Source organism: Cinclus cinclus, chromosome 6, assembly GCF_963662255.1.
Source record: "Cinclus cinclus chromosome 6, bCinCin1.1, whole genome shotgun sequence".
NCBI lineage: Eukaryota > Metazoa > Chordata > Aves > Passeriformes > Cinclidae > Cinclus > Cinclus cinclus.
In genome coordinates this window covers 24370799-24389189 of record NC_085051.1, presented here as the reverse complement: position 1 = coordinate 24389189, position 18391 = coordinate 24370799, and the positions used below count along the sequence as shown (strand labels likewise).

The 18391-nt window shown below is 51.6% G+C and overlaps 1 protein-coding gene across 2 annotated transcripts in view; it reads left to right on the top strand.

The window, feature by feature from the left end:
• The window catches only part of DGKZ (diacylglycerol kinase zeta), a 45615-nt gene that overhangs the window by 15807 nt on the left and 11417 nt on the right, over positions 1-18391 (top strand). The window contains exons 1-24 of one of the 2 annotated variants that reach the window (XM_062495943.1): positions 3632-4416; positions 5226-5334; positions 6038-6133; positions 6900-6977; positions 7301-7357; positions 9481-9549; positions 9962-10033; positions 10346-10462; positions 10555-10626; positions 10909-11004; positions 11273-11355; positions 11543-11603; positions 11989-12102; positions 12508-12648; positions 13149-13227; positions 13515-13570; positions 14617-14679; positions 14922-14995; positions 15102-15213; positions 15521-15720; positions 16021-16121; positions 16258-16337; positions 17422-17466; positions 17724-17793. In XM_062495943.1, the coding sequence (XP_062351927.1) occupies positions 3632-4416; positions 5226-5334; positions 6038-6133; positions 6900-6977; positions 7301-7357; positions 9481-9549; positions 9962-10033; positions 10346-10462; positions 10555-10626; positions 10909-11004; positions 11273-11355; positions 11543-11603; positions 11989-12102; positions 12508-12648; positions 13149-13227; positions 13515-13570; positions 14617-14679; positions 14922-14995; positions 15102-15213; positions 15521-15720; positions 16021-16121; positions 16258-16337; positions 17422-17466; positions 17724-17793 (2830 nt within the window). Of the gene's footprint in view, positions 1-3631; positions 4417-5225; positions 5335-6037; positions 6134-6899; positions 6978-7300; positions 7358-9480; positions 9550-9961; positions 10034-10345; positions 10463-10554; positions 10627-10908; positions 11005-11272; positions 11356-11542; positions 11604-11988; positions 12103-12507; positions 12649-13148; positions 13228-13514; positions 13571-14616; positions 14680-14921; positions 14996-15101; positions 15214-15520; positions 15721-16020; positions 16122-16257; positions 16338-17421; positions 17467-17723; positions 17794-18391 lie in introns of those variants that run through there. The other variant, XM_062495944.1, reaches the window with a different exon arrangement.

Sequence of the window (18391 nt, the reverse complement as noted above, 5' to 3'; positions counted from 1 at the left end):
AGTAGGGTCCTCTTGCCTCCTTTGGTGCCAGGAGGGGGGTGCCAGGTTTGTCACTGTATGAGGGTAACCTGAGATCTCTCTTGCTTTTTGGTGCTGGCAGGAATAGACCAGGCTGTTTGAGAGACAAAGGGAATCATAATGCAGAGGAAGGACCAAGAGGGTGTATGGCACAAGATCCCTCTGCCTGTCACAGAGAGCCTGTTGAGTATGGTACATAGGAGTTTGCTCAAGGCTAGTGAAGCAAAGCAGAATAGTGGAGCTGAATATCCAGGTTCTCTTCCTAATGTGGGCAAAGATTTTGCCATGGGGGACACTGCATGTTTAGCTGTAAGAGTCAGCCTGTCTGGTTTTGGAACCACCATCACCAGATGAGGGATAGTTGCTGGATATCTGGAGAGATGTCTCCATAACAGCTGATTCACAAGCTCTATGTCCACTGTAGTTACAAGGTGCAAGTTTTTCCTCTTCCATCCATGCTGTGCTTTCCAAAGGTGTTTAGATCTTGCTTGGACATGTTCCTGCTTCAGCAGCAGGCAGGGTGTGTAGGATGCTTTGAAGAGTCTAGTAATAAAAAAGACCCCACCTTTCAAGAGCTCTCATTGCAGATCATGAGCAGACCAGAGGTTCTGTCTCCTTCCTTATTCACAGAAGGAGATTGAAACGATAGTGTGCATCTGCTCATAAGTAGAGTTGATATCCCAGTACATGCAGCAGTACTTCCTTTCCTTTGGACCCTGTAAATGCCAGGCTGCCTCCATTCAACTTCCTTACCTAACTGAGCCAAGTAACATGGTCTACAGAGCAACCACAGGTGCTGGCTCCTCTCCATCTTTTCTCAGTGACAAGCAGTAGAGATGCCAGTAATGTGCTGGTGTTAGGCCCAGGGCTTCCAGGGCTTAGCTCTTTTTGGGCTCCTCTCTTCCTAGTTTGTGGTTCCTCAGCTGCTCTGCACACAGCTCTGCTAATGCATGTTATCCATGGGCAGCCCTGGCTGTTCATCCATCTGCTCCACCAGCAGCAGCTTTCACACCTGCAGTACACCATTTGGAGCTCAGGTTGGAAGTGAGATGCAAGAAGTGGGGATATGTATACCCAGCATATCTGAGCTGCACCATGCTGCTGTCATGGGCTGTCAGATGGGAATCTTGTAATAACCTTCACCATTGGTGGTCAGAGCTTGATTCTCCGTGCCATTTACAGACAGCCCTGAAGATAAAAAGGTCTGCAGTCAGCTAGTGTTCAAACATAAATGTCAAACCAAGGTTATTCTAGCAGATTTCCTCATGAGACTGGTGGAAAAAGGAAGGAAGCTGTGTTAAGAGGTCTTCCTGCCCACAGCAGCAACACACTAAGTGATACAGCAGCAACACAGTAAGTGGTACAGGAGCTTTGTGTTGGTGGAATATCTGGGACAAGAGGGAGCAGCCATTCAGTTCATTTGAGGTGCCCTTGGTCAGTATGTCTCCCCCAGGAGCTAAAACTGGCCAAAAAGGGTCTGTTGCAATGTGCCACATCCTGTGTTCTCACTTGTGTTTTTTAATGTGTTTTATTTGTTCAGACAGTTTTTAATACCTGTTGGTGATGATGCTCATTGGTAGCCATCTGAACACGATCCAGTGTGTGTCATGTGGCCATGAAGGCCAGCAGCATCCTGGCCTGTATCAGTAATAGTGTGGCCAGCAGGACTAGAAAGTGGCTGTTTCCCTGTACTCAGCACTAGTGAGGGCACAAGTCTCTTCTCCCATGTAACAAGAGGAAATGGCCTCCAATTGTACAGGGAAAGTTTATATTCTCTGATTCTATGCAGTTTACTGTGCATCATCCTGCAGATAATGGGGAGAGGGGACATGAATGGAACACTGCAGTGTTGGGAACAGGCTGGAAGCAGGGTCATCAGCAAAATGTTGATGCCCTCTGCAAAGCTGCATGGGCCTTGGATTGAACCTTCTGGTGACCTTCCTGCATTGCTTGCGTGGTAGAAATTGAGAAATACTTCAGAGGAGGTGATGCTTTGGCTTTGTTTTCAGTTCAGCCAGGCTTTAGCTGCCCTGATGCTGCTCTCTGGAGGCCATTGCCTTCCTGCCTTCCTTCCTTCCTTCCTTCCTGCCTTCCTCCCTCTCTCCCTCCCTCCCTCCTTCCCTCTCTCCCTCCCTCCCCTACATTACTGAGTATAGGCATGGTGATTAGACTATAGAAACTGAAGAGCTGGCTTCCTTGTCTACAAGGCTGGAGGAGACCAAGCCAAGCCTTGTCTTTTCCAAAAATACAAACTCACCTTTGTACTAATCTGCTAAAAAGAGGTACAGCCCAATGGGCTGCTTGTACTACAAGCACTATCAAACACTCCAGTTTGTCCAGAAGATAAAACCTATGTCTCATCTTACATGCATTTCCCAAATAAAAAGGGAAGAAGCTTCTGATAAATTCACTTGTTTGTGTGGGCCTTGGGTCATTGGAAGTTTGGGCCAGAGTGATATCATGAAGTTTCTCTGATATTACTGACCCGTAAGAATGTAAAAGAGCATGGGAAGGGAGGAAGACAGAAGAAGGGGAGCAGATGTCAGTCTGCATGGTGACCAGCATGTCCAAGCCCTCATGGTGGGTAGAAGAGATGCCTTGTACAGCATGAAAATAATTTGGAGTGGTGGTGGTGGTGGTGGTGGCAGCTTGTGTGTTGCAAGCTGCCATGATTAAGTCCCCTGTCTTGGGAGCAATTGAAGAGGTTTGCTTCTACCAGACTGTGGGTTTTGGTGTTTGTCTTATTTTAAGTTTGCCTTGAATAAATCCTCTAGCAGTTAAAGAGAGGTGGCAGCTGGAGGGTGGGAAATGAAGCACTATCTCTGGAGGAGGGGAGGACTGGAGCTAGCCAGACTCAGCTTCTTCCACTCAGGCCTTTGTGTACTGAGCCACTGCCACTGAAAGTGTTGCAGCACCTTCCACCTGTGGCTTTCAACAGACTGCTGCAATATTCAGGGAGCCTGTGAAGCTTTGAGAGCTGGTCAGGGAAAGCATGAGCTTTCCATAAAGCTTTCTCCCATGAGAGGGAAGTTTTGCTCAGGACAGATGGGATGCTCTTCCTAGCTCTCATCTGCCCTGCTCCAGCCTCTCCCAGCTTCCAGCTCTCCCATACCACTTCTACCAATTTTTCCTGCCCTGGTTTTACGGCCTGGTTCATTTTCTTCTGTAGGACTCACAAGAAGTTAACTTCAATTTGCTACAAATTTGGTGGGACTGGTGCTTAGCCAGAGTGCTTCCTGTGGGGAAACCAGGTGGATCAGCATCGGGAGAGTGGTGGGGATAATTGAGGTGCCAGGATTGATTGGCACCTCGGAATACACAGGGTCTGTCCTTAGTGGAGAACAGGGAATGCAGAGGGTCCTAGCTAGGTGGTGGCACCTGCCCTGCCATTGCAGCCCTCTGGGCTGAGCTGTGAGCCTCATGGAGCAGTAAAGCTGTGGGGAGCAACACCCTACCACGTGCCTCAGGTAGCATTGCCGTGTCTCCCACTCCCTGCTTCAGCTCTCTGTCCCCTGCTTCCCACGGTCCCCTTGCCCTGACAGCATGGCCTGGGACTCATCGGCGAGCCTACTTAATTCCTGGTCTCTGTGTTAACAGCCACCATCCGGATGCAATGGAAACCTTTTTTAGGCGGCACTTTGGGCGCAAGGGGCTGCGGCGCAGCAGTGTGGTGGCTGTGCCCACGGGCAAGGTCAGGCGTCGCTCCCAGGTGGGGCTGCCTTCCACCTCGCTGGCCCAGTGCCGCCGTGGCTCAGGCACCCCGGCAGCATCCCTCTCCTGCCTGGGCCTGGTCCGGCGTCCCGGCACCCGCCGCCGCTCCAGCACTACTCCGCCCTGCCTCAGCCCCAGGTTTGCAGTGCAGAAGAAGTGCGGGGGCCAGGCACAGGCCATTGATGCCCAGCTGCTGGGTCCCACTGTGCTCCTGGCCAGCCTCATTCCCACGGGAGAGGAGCAGGACAGGGCTCACGGCACTGACAGCTCCAGATCTGAGTCTCCAGAGGACGGTGATGCAGCAGCGGGAGCTGAGCAGGGCCAGCACGAGCATTGTGCTGAGGAGACGTGGCTGGCCATGCTGCCCCAGCTGCGGCCGCTCCAGGCAGGGCTGCTGTCGCGGGGTCCCCGCTGCCTGCGGCGCTCCTCCTCCCACCGCCTGCCCACCGAGGTCGTGTATGGCCGGGCTGCCTACGGCCTGCCAGGCCGCTACCGCCGCCTCAGCCAGCGCCGGCGCTCCAGCGATGCCCCTCAACCTGGGCTGCTCCTCTCTGGCCACCCACAGCTGCTGGCCCAGCACTCTGCAGGAGTGGCCGGAACCAGGTGCCCCTCTGCCACTCTCGCCGAGGGTTTGGGACCAGAGCCTACCTGCCACACCACCCCGGATGGCTGGAGCCCCCGGCTGCTGTATGTATGGTGGCAGCATGCAAGGAGGCAGTGCCTCGGGGAGGGGAGAGGTGGGCTGCAGATCCAGGTTTGGTGGGGAAGGGGGGAAGAGATTCAATGCCATTGGCCCTGCCTGCCATCAGTGTCTTGCAGTGCTGCTGGTGTACCTTGAGCATCTTTCACTCGGGCAAGCGCTGCCACTGATGCTCTTGGTATGGTTCCTGGAGCTTGTGGGTGTCTTCTCCTGCCAAGCTGGGACCAGAGGAATGTGGTAGGCCTGGTTACTGGCTGAAGATGCACACTTTCTCCTGCTGGCTGGATTTCCTGCTTGTTACCTGTACCCTAGCACATCTGGAAGAAGCTCATTAGCCCCAAACAAACAGCTGCTTTTATTCTGTCTGGTTATACTGGTGTCTGGAAGTAGCCCAGGCTCTGAGGTGCCTTGGTGTGGGAGAGATGCAGGGAGACTGTTGGACAGGGGCTCTAAATTGTCCCTGCAAAGGCAGTCCCACCACCACAGCTCCCTGGACACTCCCAGGGTGTTTTACAATGGAACTCTTATCCCTGAGGGCATTAATGTAGCAGGCCCAGGCTGTGCCTTTTGCTGGGTACAGGGTGAACTGAGCTGTCAGCAACACGGCCAGTACCTCTTCATCCCACAGGACTACCTCACAGGAGCACGCACTTCTCAGCCAGCTGGGATGGAAATTCACCTCATTTCCAGCCACTTGGTTCTGAGGAGGCTTTTCTGCTCCAGCCTCACATTGCATCTTAGAAGCAGGTTGTGTTTTGCATATATATTTAATAGCCAGCCTTCCTGTGTCTTTCAGGAAAGCTATTGCCAAATCCAGTCTTCAGCACATGGTAGCCCAGCCAAACCCGGCACTGGCCATGAGGAGCGACTCAGAGAGGCAGATACGCAGCACTGTGGATTGGAGCGTAAGTTGTACTGTTTTGCTGGGCATTGCATAGAATGGGCTCTTGGCCAAGAAGCAGCAGGCTCTTCCCTGGGTTGAGGCTTCCCAGGTGACTGACTTTGACACATTTATGGCCTCTGCCATTGCCACCAGCTGATGCCAGCATCTGTGGTCCTGGCAGCACTACTTGATGCTGCAAAAGAGAGGCTGTGGAGGCACAGGTGATTCCTGGAGGGATGGCATAACTACTCCACTGCCAGCTTTTCTGCTTCTGACAGCCAAGATCTGGTGGCTGGGGCCAAGAAACAGGAGTAAGCCCTGCTCCTTCACAGGCAAAGCCCCACAGGTTTTAAGCTGCACCTTCAGGTTGTAGAACTGAAGCTGGTTTGGGAGAGTCCCCTACATTGAGTTTGCCCTGATGCTTCCTCTTGGGGTGATGAAAGAAGCTCCCCTATGAAGGATACTACAGGTGGTTTGTAGGTTCTGGAGTTGGTTTCCTGGGGCCCTCTTGTTTACAACAGGTGGGCCATGGCAGCAGCTTTGTGAGGTTTCCTCTCCCCATTTGTCCATAGCTGTTGTGTACATCTTGACTGCTGGCCTCCATGTAGCTCCAACCTCCCACCCCCAGCATTGTCCAGTATCTTGTCCCTTGCACAAAGCATTTTAGGGGCTCAGGTGCCTCTCTGGGTGTGGTCTCAGAGCTTGTGTTGTCTTGTGTCTTTCAGGAGGCTGCGGTCTATGGGGAGCACATCTGGTTTGAGACCAGTGTCTCTGGGGACTTCTGCTACGTTGGGGAACAGAACTGCATGGCAAAGCTTCTGGTGAGTCACCTGGGGCCACCCACCTCATCAGCAATGGCCACAAACCCAGCTGTGCTGTCACCTTATGGGGCAACCGTAGAGGCCACACTGCTGCTGCTGCAGCTGGGAGACATGCAGGAGTCTGGGGAGTTGCTGTGGCAGGGACTGTGTCCCTCCTGCCTCTGCATACCAGAGGACCAAGTCCCCAGTTTCTGCTAATGCTGCTTCTTAGTTTGCAATGGGAACCTGATGCAGGGCTGCTACTTGCCTGGAGGGTTCCAGAGGGAGGGTGCTGGGATTCCACACCCTTGGAAGGACAATCTGAATCCAAGACCTTTCAGTAGAGGAGAAAAGTGAGCTCTGGAGACCCAGGCCTGTTGTTTCCTGCCTGTGCCATCCTCCTTCCCAGTTTGCAGGCTCAGTCCTGCTCGTGGTGCAGGACACAGAGCACTGATGCCACCCTGTGCCTGTCACCCTGCAGGTGCCTCCCAGTCCAGCTTCTATGGTGCTCTCAGGCAGTGTCAGAAGAGGACAAGGGCTGCAGGACAGGACAGTAGGGAAAGTACCTCCCTGCTCTGTCCCAGGCTTAAGAACATCTGCTGTAGGAACATATTTAGACCCCTTCACTAGATAAGAAGTCTAGGTTGTTTCTAACTTTACTGTAGGGCTTGTTTTGTATCCTAATACATAAGAAGGAGGTATGATGGGACGCTGAGTTTGCCAGGCTCTGCACACTGTATATTTTCATTCATATATATTTTTTTTCCTCCCCTTTTCTTACCCTCAGCAAAAGCCTCTCTCCAGGCGTAAATGTGCAGCCTGCAAGATCGTAGTGCATACACCCTGCATCGAACAGCTGGAGAAAGTGAGTAGAACCTGTAAAGCCCTGCCTGCAGCTTGCAAAACTGTAGCAGCCTTTTCTTAGGCAGTGAAACACAGGAAGGCTAGGGAACTGCAATGTGTAATTGCAAAGAGAGGTCTTCTGAGGTGACAGTACCAAAATGAGCATCTGGTGACAAGACTGGGAATTCAGGCCCATTTTGTTCAGTAACTGAGACATGTGAGAGTTTTGTGGCAAGTACCAAACAACTCCAGAGGTTTTGGGCCTTGCTGTAATGCAGTAAATTCCAGTAGGTTTCCTTCAGGTACAATGGTTTTACTGATTCCTCTCATGTGTTCAACTTACAGATAAATTTCCGCTGCAAACCTTCCTTCAGGGAGTCAGGATCCCGGAACATACGGGAGGTGAGAGATGCGCCTTGGACACTGCCCACATCTGCATCTTCCATTTCCAGTTTGGTGGTAAAGACACCAGATGCTGCCAGCATGTTACCCATCCGAGTGGAGGCGTCATGTTCTTTCCTGTTCCAAGGGGGTGGTGCCATAAAAGGGATCTTTCTTTGCAAGGCAGCAGTACAGACTGGGTGTGAAGAGTGAAGAGTTTGCATGCAGCAAATGCAGAGCATCTGGTGGTTTCCATGTTCTGAATCTCCTGGATCCACATGGGGAAAACCTACAGACAGTGTTTTCTGGGAGAAACTTTGTGCCTTGTGTTGGGTCCCTAGGCACGCAGATGAGGCTGTGGCAAACAGCAGGTCCCCAAGTCTCCTGCAATTTGGAAGGGAGCAGTATGGGCTCATTTCTGGCTTTATCACTCAGCCCTGACCTGGGTGCCACAGGTGGCAGTGGACGTTGCCCACAGTAGTGGTATCAGACCCCTTCAGCCCATGTTGTAAGGTACTGGGCATAAGTGGCCTGGAACTGACCTGCACTGGTGGAAGCAGTGCTGCCTGCCAGTGCTGACCTGCACTGGTGGAAGCAGCTGTCAGCCTTTATGCTTCACCCTCCAGCCCGTGGAGCCGGTATAGCCTGTGCAGTGCTCTGGACTAGTGTGGGTGTCTCGGTCACAGGCCAATTTGGTAACAGAGCTGCTGGCACACCAGACCTAGCTGGGGAAGGATATTCAAACATAGGGCTGCCTGCTTTGAAATGCTGGCATGACCTGGTAAAGTGAAGCTTTCAGCATCACTTTAAACCTTCCTTTCTTGCTTTGTTTTTCTTTCTATGTCTCCTTCCCATATGGGTCTTAGCCTAGCTCCCTTTTTTGTGCTTCACTTACCCTTTGGGCTCTGCTAACAGCTTGCTGCTCCTGCTCAATCTTCCGTCTCTGTTTTTCTTCTCTCTAGTCCCTAAAAATCTTTTCTCCCTCCCTTTTGATTTTTTTTTCCCTCACAAATTCTGCTTCTCCATCCTGTCTTTCTAATGCTTGTCAGTTCCTCCAAGGCCTCTTCCTTCCTGTTTCCCTAAACAGGTGCTCTTCTGGCCTTTGTGGTGCCAGGGATCCCCTTTAGGGTCAGCCCTTTCCCTAGATGTGCCTGCTTAGACCCAGAGCTGAGTTCAAGGCAAAGCCCTCCTTCTGCTTCTACTGGATTAATATCCACTAAAGCCAACAAGACTCTTCATCCTCTCCATGTGCTGCACTTGGGGGAGGCAACACTGAACTGACCCGAACCTCCTGCTAGTTTCTGCCTCTTATCATCATGATCCCAAAAGCTGTCAGGAGCAGGATATTGGGCCCTGCCGTGTAAGCCTATGAACTTGCACTCCCTTTCTCTTTTTGCTAGTCTGTCTGCTGTGTCGTTCCCAATCTAGGTCTGGAAGAGTAGGATGGGATTTAGAACACATGGTACTTCATCACAAAACTTCTGACTCCCTCACAATCACTTCTGCAGCCCCTCCCAGTCCCAGCCCTGAACTCCCCATAAGCCTGCAGGCAGAGCAGAGGTACTGGCAAGCAGCTTTGCTGCCCACACTGAGACTGAAGCAGGCTCAGGATTGGCCTGGCGAAAGAGCAGGGGGAAGTGGGTGTGGAGGCTTTGGGGCTGCCACTCTTCTCAAGGAGTGAGGAGGTTCACTGCTTAGCTGCCAGCATTTCCATCTTCTTGCTGTGGGCACAAACTGTCTCTCTCTAGAGATTTTCACACCTTCCATCAGCACATTTTCGCCTGGCACTAGGGGCATCTGGGCAGAGATGTTAAGGGACAGAGATGTGCTACTGCTTGCCCACTCTCTATTGGATCTGCTTTGTGTGATTCTCAGTCTTCAGTTTCCTTGTCCTCCTTCCTATTTCTTCTGGTTTTAATGCCCTTTTCTTGGAGCATCTTAATTTGGCCTCTTGCCCCCTGATTCTTTGGCTTTGCCTTTCAGAATGTGGGGGGCCAGTGCCTATGAGCAGTGGTTTTGCTGCAAGAGGAGAGGTTGGCTGGCCCGTGTCCCTTTCTTCTGCCTATTCCTGTGTGCCCTCATGGACTGGGCCCTTCACTCCTTTTTTTTTTTTTTCAATTTTCTTTTTTTTCTTTTCCATTTAGCCCATTGTTGTCCGACATCACTGGGTGCACCGGAGGCGGCAGGAGGGGAAATGCCGTCAGTGTGGCAAGGTGAGAGGGTATCTTAGGCATTTTTCTCAGCCTGAAGGAAACCTAAGGTCAAGCCAGAGACATGCAAGGGGCTGGGAACCAGGGACATCCCACCATTCCTGTTTGGCAGCAAAACCAAGACACATGCCCTGCTTTGCTCAGTGAAGCACTATGTAAATGCTTCCCACATAGAGTAGTTCTTCCCCTGGGCCCAACTAATCCTGAAAGAGGCTGTCTTCCTGACATGCTTTCCTTGAACAATAAGGAGACCCCTACAGAGCACAGTGGCCTCCCTGGTGCCAATGTGGTGGTTGGGACTATCTGACAGGATCTGGAGGGCTCCAGCTGCAGGCATGCTCTCTTCATTAATGTCTCTTTCTGTTGGATGGAAACTGCAAGGAATTCCCTAAGCCTCTTATCCTTTCTTCCATAGGGTTTTCAGCAGAAGTTTGCCTTCCACAGCAAAGAGATTGTAGCCATCAGCTGTTCGTGGTGCAAACAAGCGGTGAGCAAAGCCCCCGTGAATGCCTTACCAGTCGGTTCTGCACTAATGACCTCTGCTTTCTGCTGGGACAGGACTCCCCAAGCTGCTACTCTGCAGCCTGCCCTTAACAGCTTCTCCTGCTGGGAGAGGCTGTACTATGATATTTACAAGCTCCTTTGAGAAACTTTCTCTTCATTGCCTTACCATTACAAAATTCCTGCATGGTTTCATCCAGTACTCCCTACTTTGGCATGGGAGACCTGAGAGGAGAGATGGTGGCTGTGCCCAGCAAACTGAGCAGCTGAGTTTTCTCTCTGTCTTCTCCTTGGCCAGTATCACAGCAAAGTATCATGTTTCATGCTGCAACACATTGAAGAGCCCTGCTCACTGGGGGCTCATGCTGCTGTTGTCGTTCCTCCCACCTGGATTCTGCGGGTCCGGCGGCCCCAGGTAAGTCACTTCAGCTCTTGGGGCTCCTTCACAGTTCCCGCTTGCCCAGTGGCTCCTCACAGAGTTTTTGTATTTGTTTCTTTTCTCTCTAGAATCCTCTGAAATCTAGTAAGAAGAAGAAGAGGACATCATTCAAGCGGAAATCCAGTAAAAAGGGGGCTGAGGTAAGGTATGAGGGGACTGGGAATGACCTTGCCTTGTAAGGGCAGAGGGGCTGAACAATGAGGAGCAAGGGAATAAAAATGGGCTTTTCTGGCTCTGAGGTTAAGGAGATTGAGATGGAGGGAGGTTGCCTGCTGGCAGGGTAGATCCCAGATACAAGGTTTAAGGGGTGGCTGGGTTGTTTTCTTCCTCCTGCTTCTGATCTGCATGATATTAGGGCTCAGCTGGAGTTGGCAGTTTGCATTTTCCCAGCTTTGTTGAAGGATCTATGGTATCTCTTGCAGGAAGGGAGGTGGAAACCCTTTGTCATCAAGCCCATGCCAGCTCCTCTCATGAAGCCCTTGCTGGTGTTTGTGAACCCCAAGAGCGGTGGGAATCAGGTATGACCTTGTCTGGTATGTCTAAGAAGACATCACTGTGATGGCATTGCTATTTGAGTCCTGAGCTTTCATCATATTTCTGATGATGTCTCAGCTGCACAAGAGGCCACAATGCTAGTTTGCTGCCCTGCAGTTCCCACCTCAGCCAGGCTATGCCTGTTGCCTCCAAAATGGTGTTGTCTTAGCCTGTCCCCAGGCAGGATCAGATGCTTCCTTCTGCTGTCCACTGGGAACTTGATATTACCTGAAGTCTTTCTTCTCCCCGTAGGGAGCCAAGATCATTCAATCCTTCATGTGGTATCTCAACCCACGGCAAGTTTTTGACCTCAGCCAGGGTGGACCCAAGGAGGCGTGAGTAGTAATGGGGGCAGCGCCTTTCTATCCCCCATCTGTGTCCCAGGATTCCTCATGAGAGCTCTTCCCCAGCTCATGGAGGGAGACGTGGATGTGGCTTTGTGAATGCCAGGGGATCTGTGAAGCAGCTGCTGTGTAACACCTTCATCACTCCTCCCCTCCCCAACCTCTCTGTTCCCTACAGGCTGGAGCTGTACCGCAAAGTCCACAACCTCCGAATCCTGGCATGTGGGGGAGATGGCACGGTGAGTCTCCAGCCACTCCATCCCATGGTGCCCTTTGCCCAGGCCTTTTCAGTGAGGACAGCACCCCTCCTTTTTGTAATCCAGAACAGGGCAAACTCTGCACACTGCATCCATGCTACAGCTGGTAGCATAGCCCTGTTCCAGGGAGCGCTAGTCTGTAACATGTCTGGATTTGTAGCCCTTTTGAGGGCCAGTGTCCTCACTGGGGTTACTGATGTCTCCTGCAGCACCTGATTAGAGCATTAAAGACTGTGAATAGCCTCAGTTGTGGCTAAGGAGACCCCATCTCTACCCCTCTGCCATCTCTAGTGCTCCGAGTCACCTCTGCCTGCCTGCTGGTCCCTGAGATAACAAAAGGTTTCTTTGCATTCTCTTGCTTGAGCAGGTGGGCTGGATACTCTCCATTCTGGACCAGTTACGCATCAACCCACCTCCTCCTGTGGCCATCCTACCTTTGGGGACAGGGAATGACTTGGCCAGAACACTGAACTGGGGTGGGGTAAGTGATGGGCACAAGAGCCCACTGCTGACAGAGCAGGGCTGAGTGCTTCAATCTTTGTTTCAGACACATGGTTGGAGATTTGCATGAGGTGGTGTTTCAACTTCCTGTTAATACAGACCAACAAATAAGTTCAATTTGGATGTTGCCGTTCTTCTGACATTTGAATGGTTCTGCAATTAGATTATACAAAAGCAATTGCTTTTTCAAACCTTGGAAGATTTTTAGAAGGAAGATGTATTGTTTTAAATTTCAAGTCCCACTTCATTGTGCATTCTCGTAGAGTTGATCTCTTCTACGTCTTTTACTCTGAGATACCCCAGACAGCAGGGTTTGGCAAGGCATCTCTGTGGGAGGCAGGCATGAGATTCACCAACTCACCAAGAGATTCCTTCTCATCACCAGGGTTACACAGATGAGCCTGTGTCCAAGATCCTTTCGCATGTAGAAGATGGGAACATAGTGCAGCTTGATCGCTGGAACCTCCATGTGGAACCAAACCCTGACACAAACCCTGAGGAAAAGGATGAGGCAGCTGCTGACAAGGTGGGACCCCTCCTCTCCGTGGCTGTTCCCTGTGCTAGAGGCCTGCATTCTCTCTTCTGCTAGTGGCTCAGGCAGTCCCACCACCTGGGGCTGTATTCTTGGGTTGGTGTTTCCCTTTGACTCTTCCAATTCCACCATTCTGTTCATGGCTCTAAGCCGCAGCACTCATGGCAAGAGCGTATGTAGAGTTCATAACTAAATGCCTACCAAAGATTTTTAACCACAACTTGCAACAGGTTGCAAGTTCCCAGACTTCTGTGAGACTGTTTCCTTTAACAGAAACATAGTGATTGTAGAAACCTCAGAGAGCAGAGTACTTCCTTTACCCCTAGGAGCCAGGACCATCGTCTCAGGCTGGTGACCTCTGTGTTTTCCTAGGGAAAAGGCAAGCAGGGTCCCTCAGCCTTATGAGCACTGTAGTGGCTCTTCTGTTACCTGACCTCATCTTTGCCATGGGCACATGCTGGCAGCCTCATCCTTATTCCTCCTTTCCATTTCAGCTGCCTTTGGATGTCTTTAATAACTACTTCAGCCTTGGCTTTGATGCACGGGTGACACTGGAGTTCCACGAATCCAGAGGTACAGGGCAGTGGCAGTACTCGGTCGGGGTCTGTGGGATGGACCTGTTCTTGTTTGTGGGTTCCTCAGGAAAATAAATAAGACAATTGCTTCAGGGACAGAGCTGGAGGTGAAGCATGAGAAGCCAGTCTAAGCTGCAGAGGGGGAAGAGGGGTGCCTGCACAGGAAAGAGACTGGGGGCAGACTGCTGGCTGAGGCTGGCTGGAGAGCTGTGTCTGAGGAGAACTGACAAGTGAAATATTTCCATGTGTAGGCCAGTGACCTGCACTTTTTTCTCCTTTCCCTAGAGGCCAACCCAGAGAAGTTCAACAGCCGGTTTCGGAATAAAATGTTCTATGCTGGGGTGAGTGTGTGTAGGATATTTGAGCCTCCCATCATAACAGCCTTAACGTCAACTGCAGCACAGGCATGGACCTGCCTCCTGTCTGCACCCTAAACTCACTCATTTCAGTTACATGGACCTTTGCATACATCCAAGCTAATCCCCCCAGCCCAAAGCTGGAGAGTTGCTGGAGAAATGCTGCAGCCCTGGGAGTCACAGCTCCCCTTTGGCTGTGAGTGCTGCTGGCAGTACAGCTTGCTCCATGGCCTGCAGTACAGTTGCTGTATTGATCTCCTGCCACTATTGTTCTTGATCTCAAGCTCATGGGTGGTCACCCAGGCGGACCTCCCTGGAGCTGTGGGAAGGCAGGCTGTTCCCCATGCAGAGGGAAAGGAAGCCTTTCCATAGTCTACACACTACTTTGGTCTTTTTTTATATACCTTGGACCATTTACAGTTTCCTGGCTAAATACACCACCCTCCTGTGTCTCACCTTTAGAGCTTTGCGTCTCAGTATCATCTTTGTTCCTCTGTCTCCCCATCCTCAATATACTTTCTAGCCATGTGTCTGGTGACTGGTATTTGAGCAGTACTAAATGCCAAGTAGTGCTTTATGCCATCTCACATCTCTCTTGTTTGTGTCTCTTTCCCTGTCTGCATAGCTAAACCCAAAGGGGACCCATGCTGTCCCTCCTGGAATCTCTAGATGGGGTCACTACAGCTCTATTTTGTGGCACTTCATTACAGCTTGAGACTGAATTTGTCTCTTGTGACTTGAGTCTCACTGGAGGAGACTCATCTTGCTGGCTCTTCCCTAAAGTCAGGACTGGGCTGGCAAGGGAATACTAGAGCATGTTACTGAAGGTGCCCAAGGATTTTGGTAGGCAAAATAGCAAGAGGAATGAATCAGGTTGTTTTGGAGGAGGACTTCTGCTGGTGGATGAGCAGTGGGTTTGCAGGTTTCAGCAGCTGAGATCAGTGGCAAGCTGAGTTGCAGGTCAGTGGCAGTCTTCCTGGCTGCCCATTCTGGTGAACACCTGGCACTAACTCTGTCTCTTACCTTGGCAGACGGCCTTCTCTGACTTCCTCACCGGGAGCTCCAAGGACTTGGCAAAGCATGTCAGGCTGGTTGTGAGTGTGCTGGGGTGCTCTGGTCCAGGGAGGGGGTGAGCTGTGGAGGCATGAGGAATGTTCCTTGGCACACTGAGTATGTGATGGTTGAGGAGCAGATACGTTCCTGGGAGCATCAGCTTCCCCTAACTTGGACAACACTCACTATAGGGAGAAGAGGAGGGAGGCCATTTCTCCCTAAGTGAGTAGGATGGACCAGACTCCCCCTTACAACAGGCTGAACACCCCTGTGTTGTCTCTAGTGTGATGGGACAGACCTGACCTCCAAGATTCAGGACCTGAAGCCCCAGTGCCTGGTCTTCCTTAACATCCCAAGGTGAGCACCCCCAGGACCTGTCTTCATACTCTGGGCTTTTCATGCCTGTCTTGTAGATTCTTGCCTGGGTTTGAGGTGCCAGGCATTTCTTCTTATCCTTTCACAGGTACTGTGCAGGCACCATGCCCTGGGGCAATCCTGGGGAGCACCATGACTTCGAGCCCCAGCGCCATGATGATGGCTGCATTGAAGTTATCGGCTTCACCATGACATCACTGGTGAGTCAGTGCTGTTGCCAGTTGTAGCTAGCAATAGGGGTAGTGAATGGTCCCATTGACCAGGTGTCAGCTAGCCCAGAGCACCACAGATGCTCTCTGGAGGAGTTGTGGTTGCTGGCCTATGTTACAGTGTCTGCTCTCTCAGGTTTAGGTGAGGTGCTGTCATGCCCTGGTGTCTGTGAGTCCCTTCTCACTGAAATAAAACCTGAGACCTTCAGAACTTGATTCACTTGTAGCATCCAGCTGACAATGGATATTCCCCTCATCCACATCTCAGTCCATTTCTGCTCTCTGGACTCTTTCACAGGCTGCCTTGCAAGTTGGTGGCCACGGGGAGCGGCTCTGTCAGTGCCGGCAGGTGGTTCTCACCACATCCAAGGCCATCCCCATGCAAGTAGATGGAGAGCCCTGCAAGCTGGCAGCTTCCTGCATCCACATCTCTCTGCGCAACCAAGCCAACATGGTGCAGAAGACCAAGCGGCGCAACTCCATGCCTCTGCTCAATGAGTATGTTCCTCAGGTCGATCTGCCACTTCCTCTCCAAGGAAGGACAGCTGGCAGGGAAAGGGATGGGACTGATCTGTGAGTCGCAGAGGCATTTCAGTCATTTCTTGGGGAGGGTCTGGGAAGCTATCAGGTCACACAAATAAGGCCAGACCTTGATGTGGGAGAAGCTGCTGGTGCCAAGCTTCCCATCACAGTCTGTATAATACTGTGCTCTTGCCTGTTTTGGAGGGGGAGGGGAATAAGGAGAAAGCAGGCTGTCACTTTCTGATATCTTCCTTTTTCCTTACCTGCTGCACACAGCCAGCAGCCAGTGCCCGAGCGGCTGCGGATCCGGGTGAGCCGAATCAGCATGCGTGACTACGAGGCACTGAACTATGACAAGGAAAAGCTCAAGGAAGCCTGTGAGTGACCAGCTGAGTGACCAGGGGGTGGGAGGTGCAGTCTCCAAGTCTGGCAAAGCCTGTAGCTAAACTGTGTGAGGTGTTGGGAATGGGGCATGGGCTGCTCTCTGACTCATGCCTGTGCCCTGTCCTGCAGCTGTGCCACTGGGGATCATTGTGGTTCCAGGAGACAGTGACCTGGAGTTGTGCCGGACCCAGATTGAGAAGCTGCAGGAGGTGAGTCTGTGTGAAAAGTGGTCATGGCTGAATACTGAGGATGAAGGGACTCAGGGAAAGGATTTCTAGGCCACCTTGACCTGCACACACCACCACACACACTCTTGCTTTGGGGTCACACTAAGAGATCACAGTTTGCCTTCACCATGTGGTGGAGGCAGGGTCCCAGGCTGGATGCCTTGTTGCTCCCTGCTGTCTGGCAGCTTCTTTTTCAGCATTGCTCTTCTGACTGTTCTCCAAGCTCAGAAAGTGACCCTGAAAAACTGCAGGGTAGTACAAAAAGCCAGCATACATGCTGTGGGGGCCTATAACCCTTCAACTCTCCACAGGCTCTGTGTTTCCTGTCACAGCTCTGCCCTCTTCAGGTGCCTGGATTAGGTTTCTAACCCCTCCCACTCTTTTCATTTGCCAGTACTAATTTTTGTGTCCTTGCCAATGTACTAGCACCTGTCTGTGACCTGTACACAGACTGTGTAACTCTTGCTCCTGGTGAACGATGACTTCTAAGCCTGTAGTGTGGCTTCTGGTGCTGCACTGCTCAATCGGATTGTTGCATGGAAGATTGAAGAGACCATTCTTAGTCTACTGTTAGCTGGCACTTGTGCCCATGGGAATCCCATCCAGTGTACGTGTTGAGTCCCGCAGAGCTGAGTTGCAGAGCTGCTTGCCTGGGCTGGCATACTGGCACCTGCCTCTTGCTGTGCCTGCTCTGTATGTGTGTCCCCTGCCCCATTGTGCCCAGGCAGTGGTGAGGACACACAGGCAGACGCATGGCTAGCAGCTCCTGGGTTCACAGCTTTCCTGCTGTGTCTGTGTGGTAGACCGATGCCCCTGCAATCTCCTGCACCTTTAAAACTGTGCAGCTTGGCCGGTGTTCCTTGAGGTAGACCTCATGGTCTACCTTTTCTCGCTCCATGGGCAAGCACTGTGCTCCAGCCTTAAAGCCAGGCAAGGACTGGTTACCTTGGCCAGGCAGTGTGTAAAGCCAGATATGGCAGCACACTGAGCAACTCCAGTAGGATGAGAGAGGGACTTGGGGGCTGCCCAGACACAGGCTGTAACAGGACACCTTGCCTTTCTGCAGGATTTCCCTGCACAGCCCTCTGCTTTAGAGCGCCTGCTCTTTCAGGTTTGTATGGCCTCTCTGTGTCCTCTGGGCCCATCTGTCATGTCCACTGTGCCAGTATCATGAGCTCATCTTGTGACACTGCTCTACAGTCAGCTCCAGTCTGTCCCATGGTGCTCCCCATTGCAGTGTGTTGTGCCTGTGTTCAGTTTCATCTAAGTGCCTGTGGTCCTGTCTGTCTGCAGGAAAGCGGGAGCAATGCTCTGAAGCGAAATGCAGAGGCCATAAGATATATCTTTATCCTCTCTTTTATGATGCAGGAGGGAGATGGAGCCAAGCCGAAGACACTGTCATTTCAGAAGCTGTCACCCAAGTGGTGCTTCCTGGACTGTGAGTATTACCCTCCCCTAGGAGTGTTGACTGGGTCTGATGATGTGATAGCAAGGTCCTTTGGTCTGCCAGGTCAATGGAGGTGGGGGATGGAGATCCACATGGCTCCAAGGGTTATCACTGCTTTAGAAACTACAGAAGCACCTGAGAATTAGGGTATAGTAATTATGGTTCCTATGCCCAAAAAGTGGAGGAATCAGTAGTCCAACTGAAGTGCATTGACACCAGTGCTTGCAGTATGGACTACAAACAGGAGGAGCCAAAAGATATGGCAGAGCAAGAAAACTATGACATAGTTGCCATCACAGAGACGTGGTGGGACAAGTCACACTATTGGGGTACTGCAATGGATGGCTATAAATTCTTCAGAGGGGACAGGCAAGGAGGGAGATCAAGCTGATCTCTTCCTGTGTCGAGGTGACCTGCTAGGTGGATGAGTGGAAAGCTGTTCATGTTGTCCACCTGAACTTCAGTAAAACATTTGACATGGTTTCCCACAGCATTCTCCTGGGGAAAATGGCTGCTCATTGGTCAGTAGAGTGCACTGTTCACTGGATAGAAAACCAGCTGGATGGCTGGGCCCAGGGACTGGTGGTGA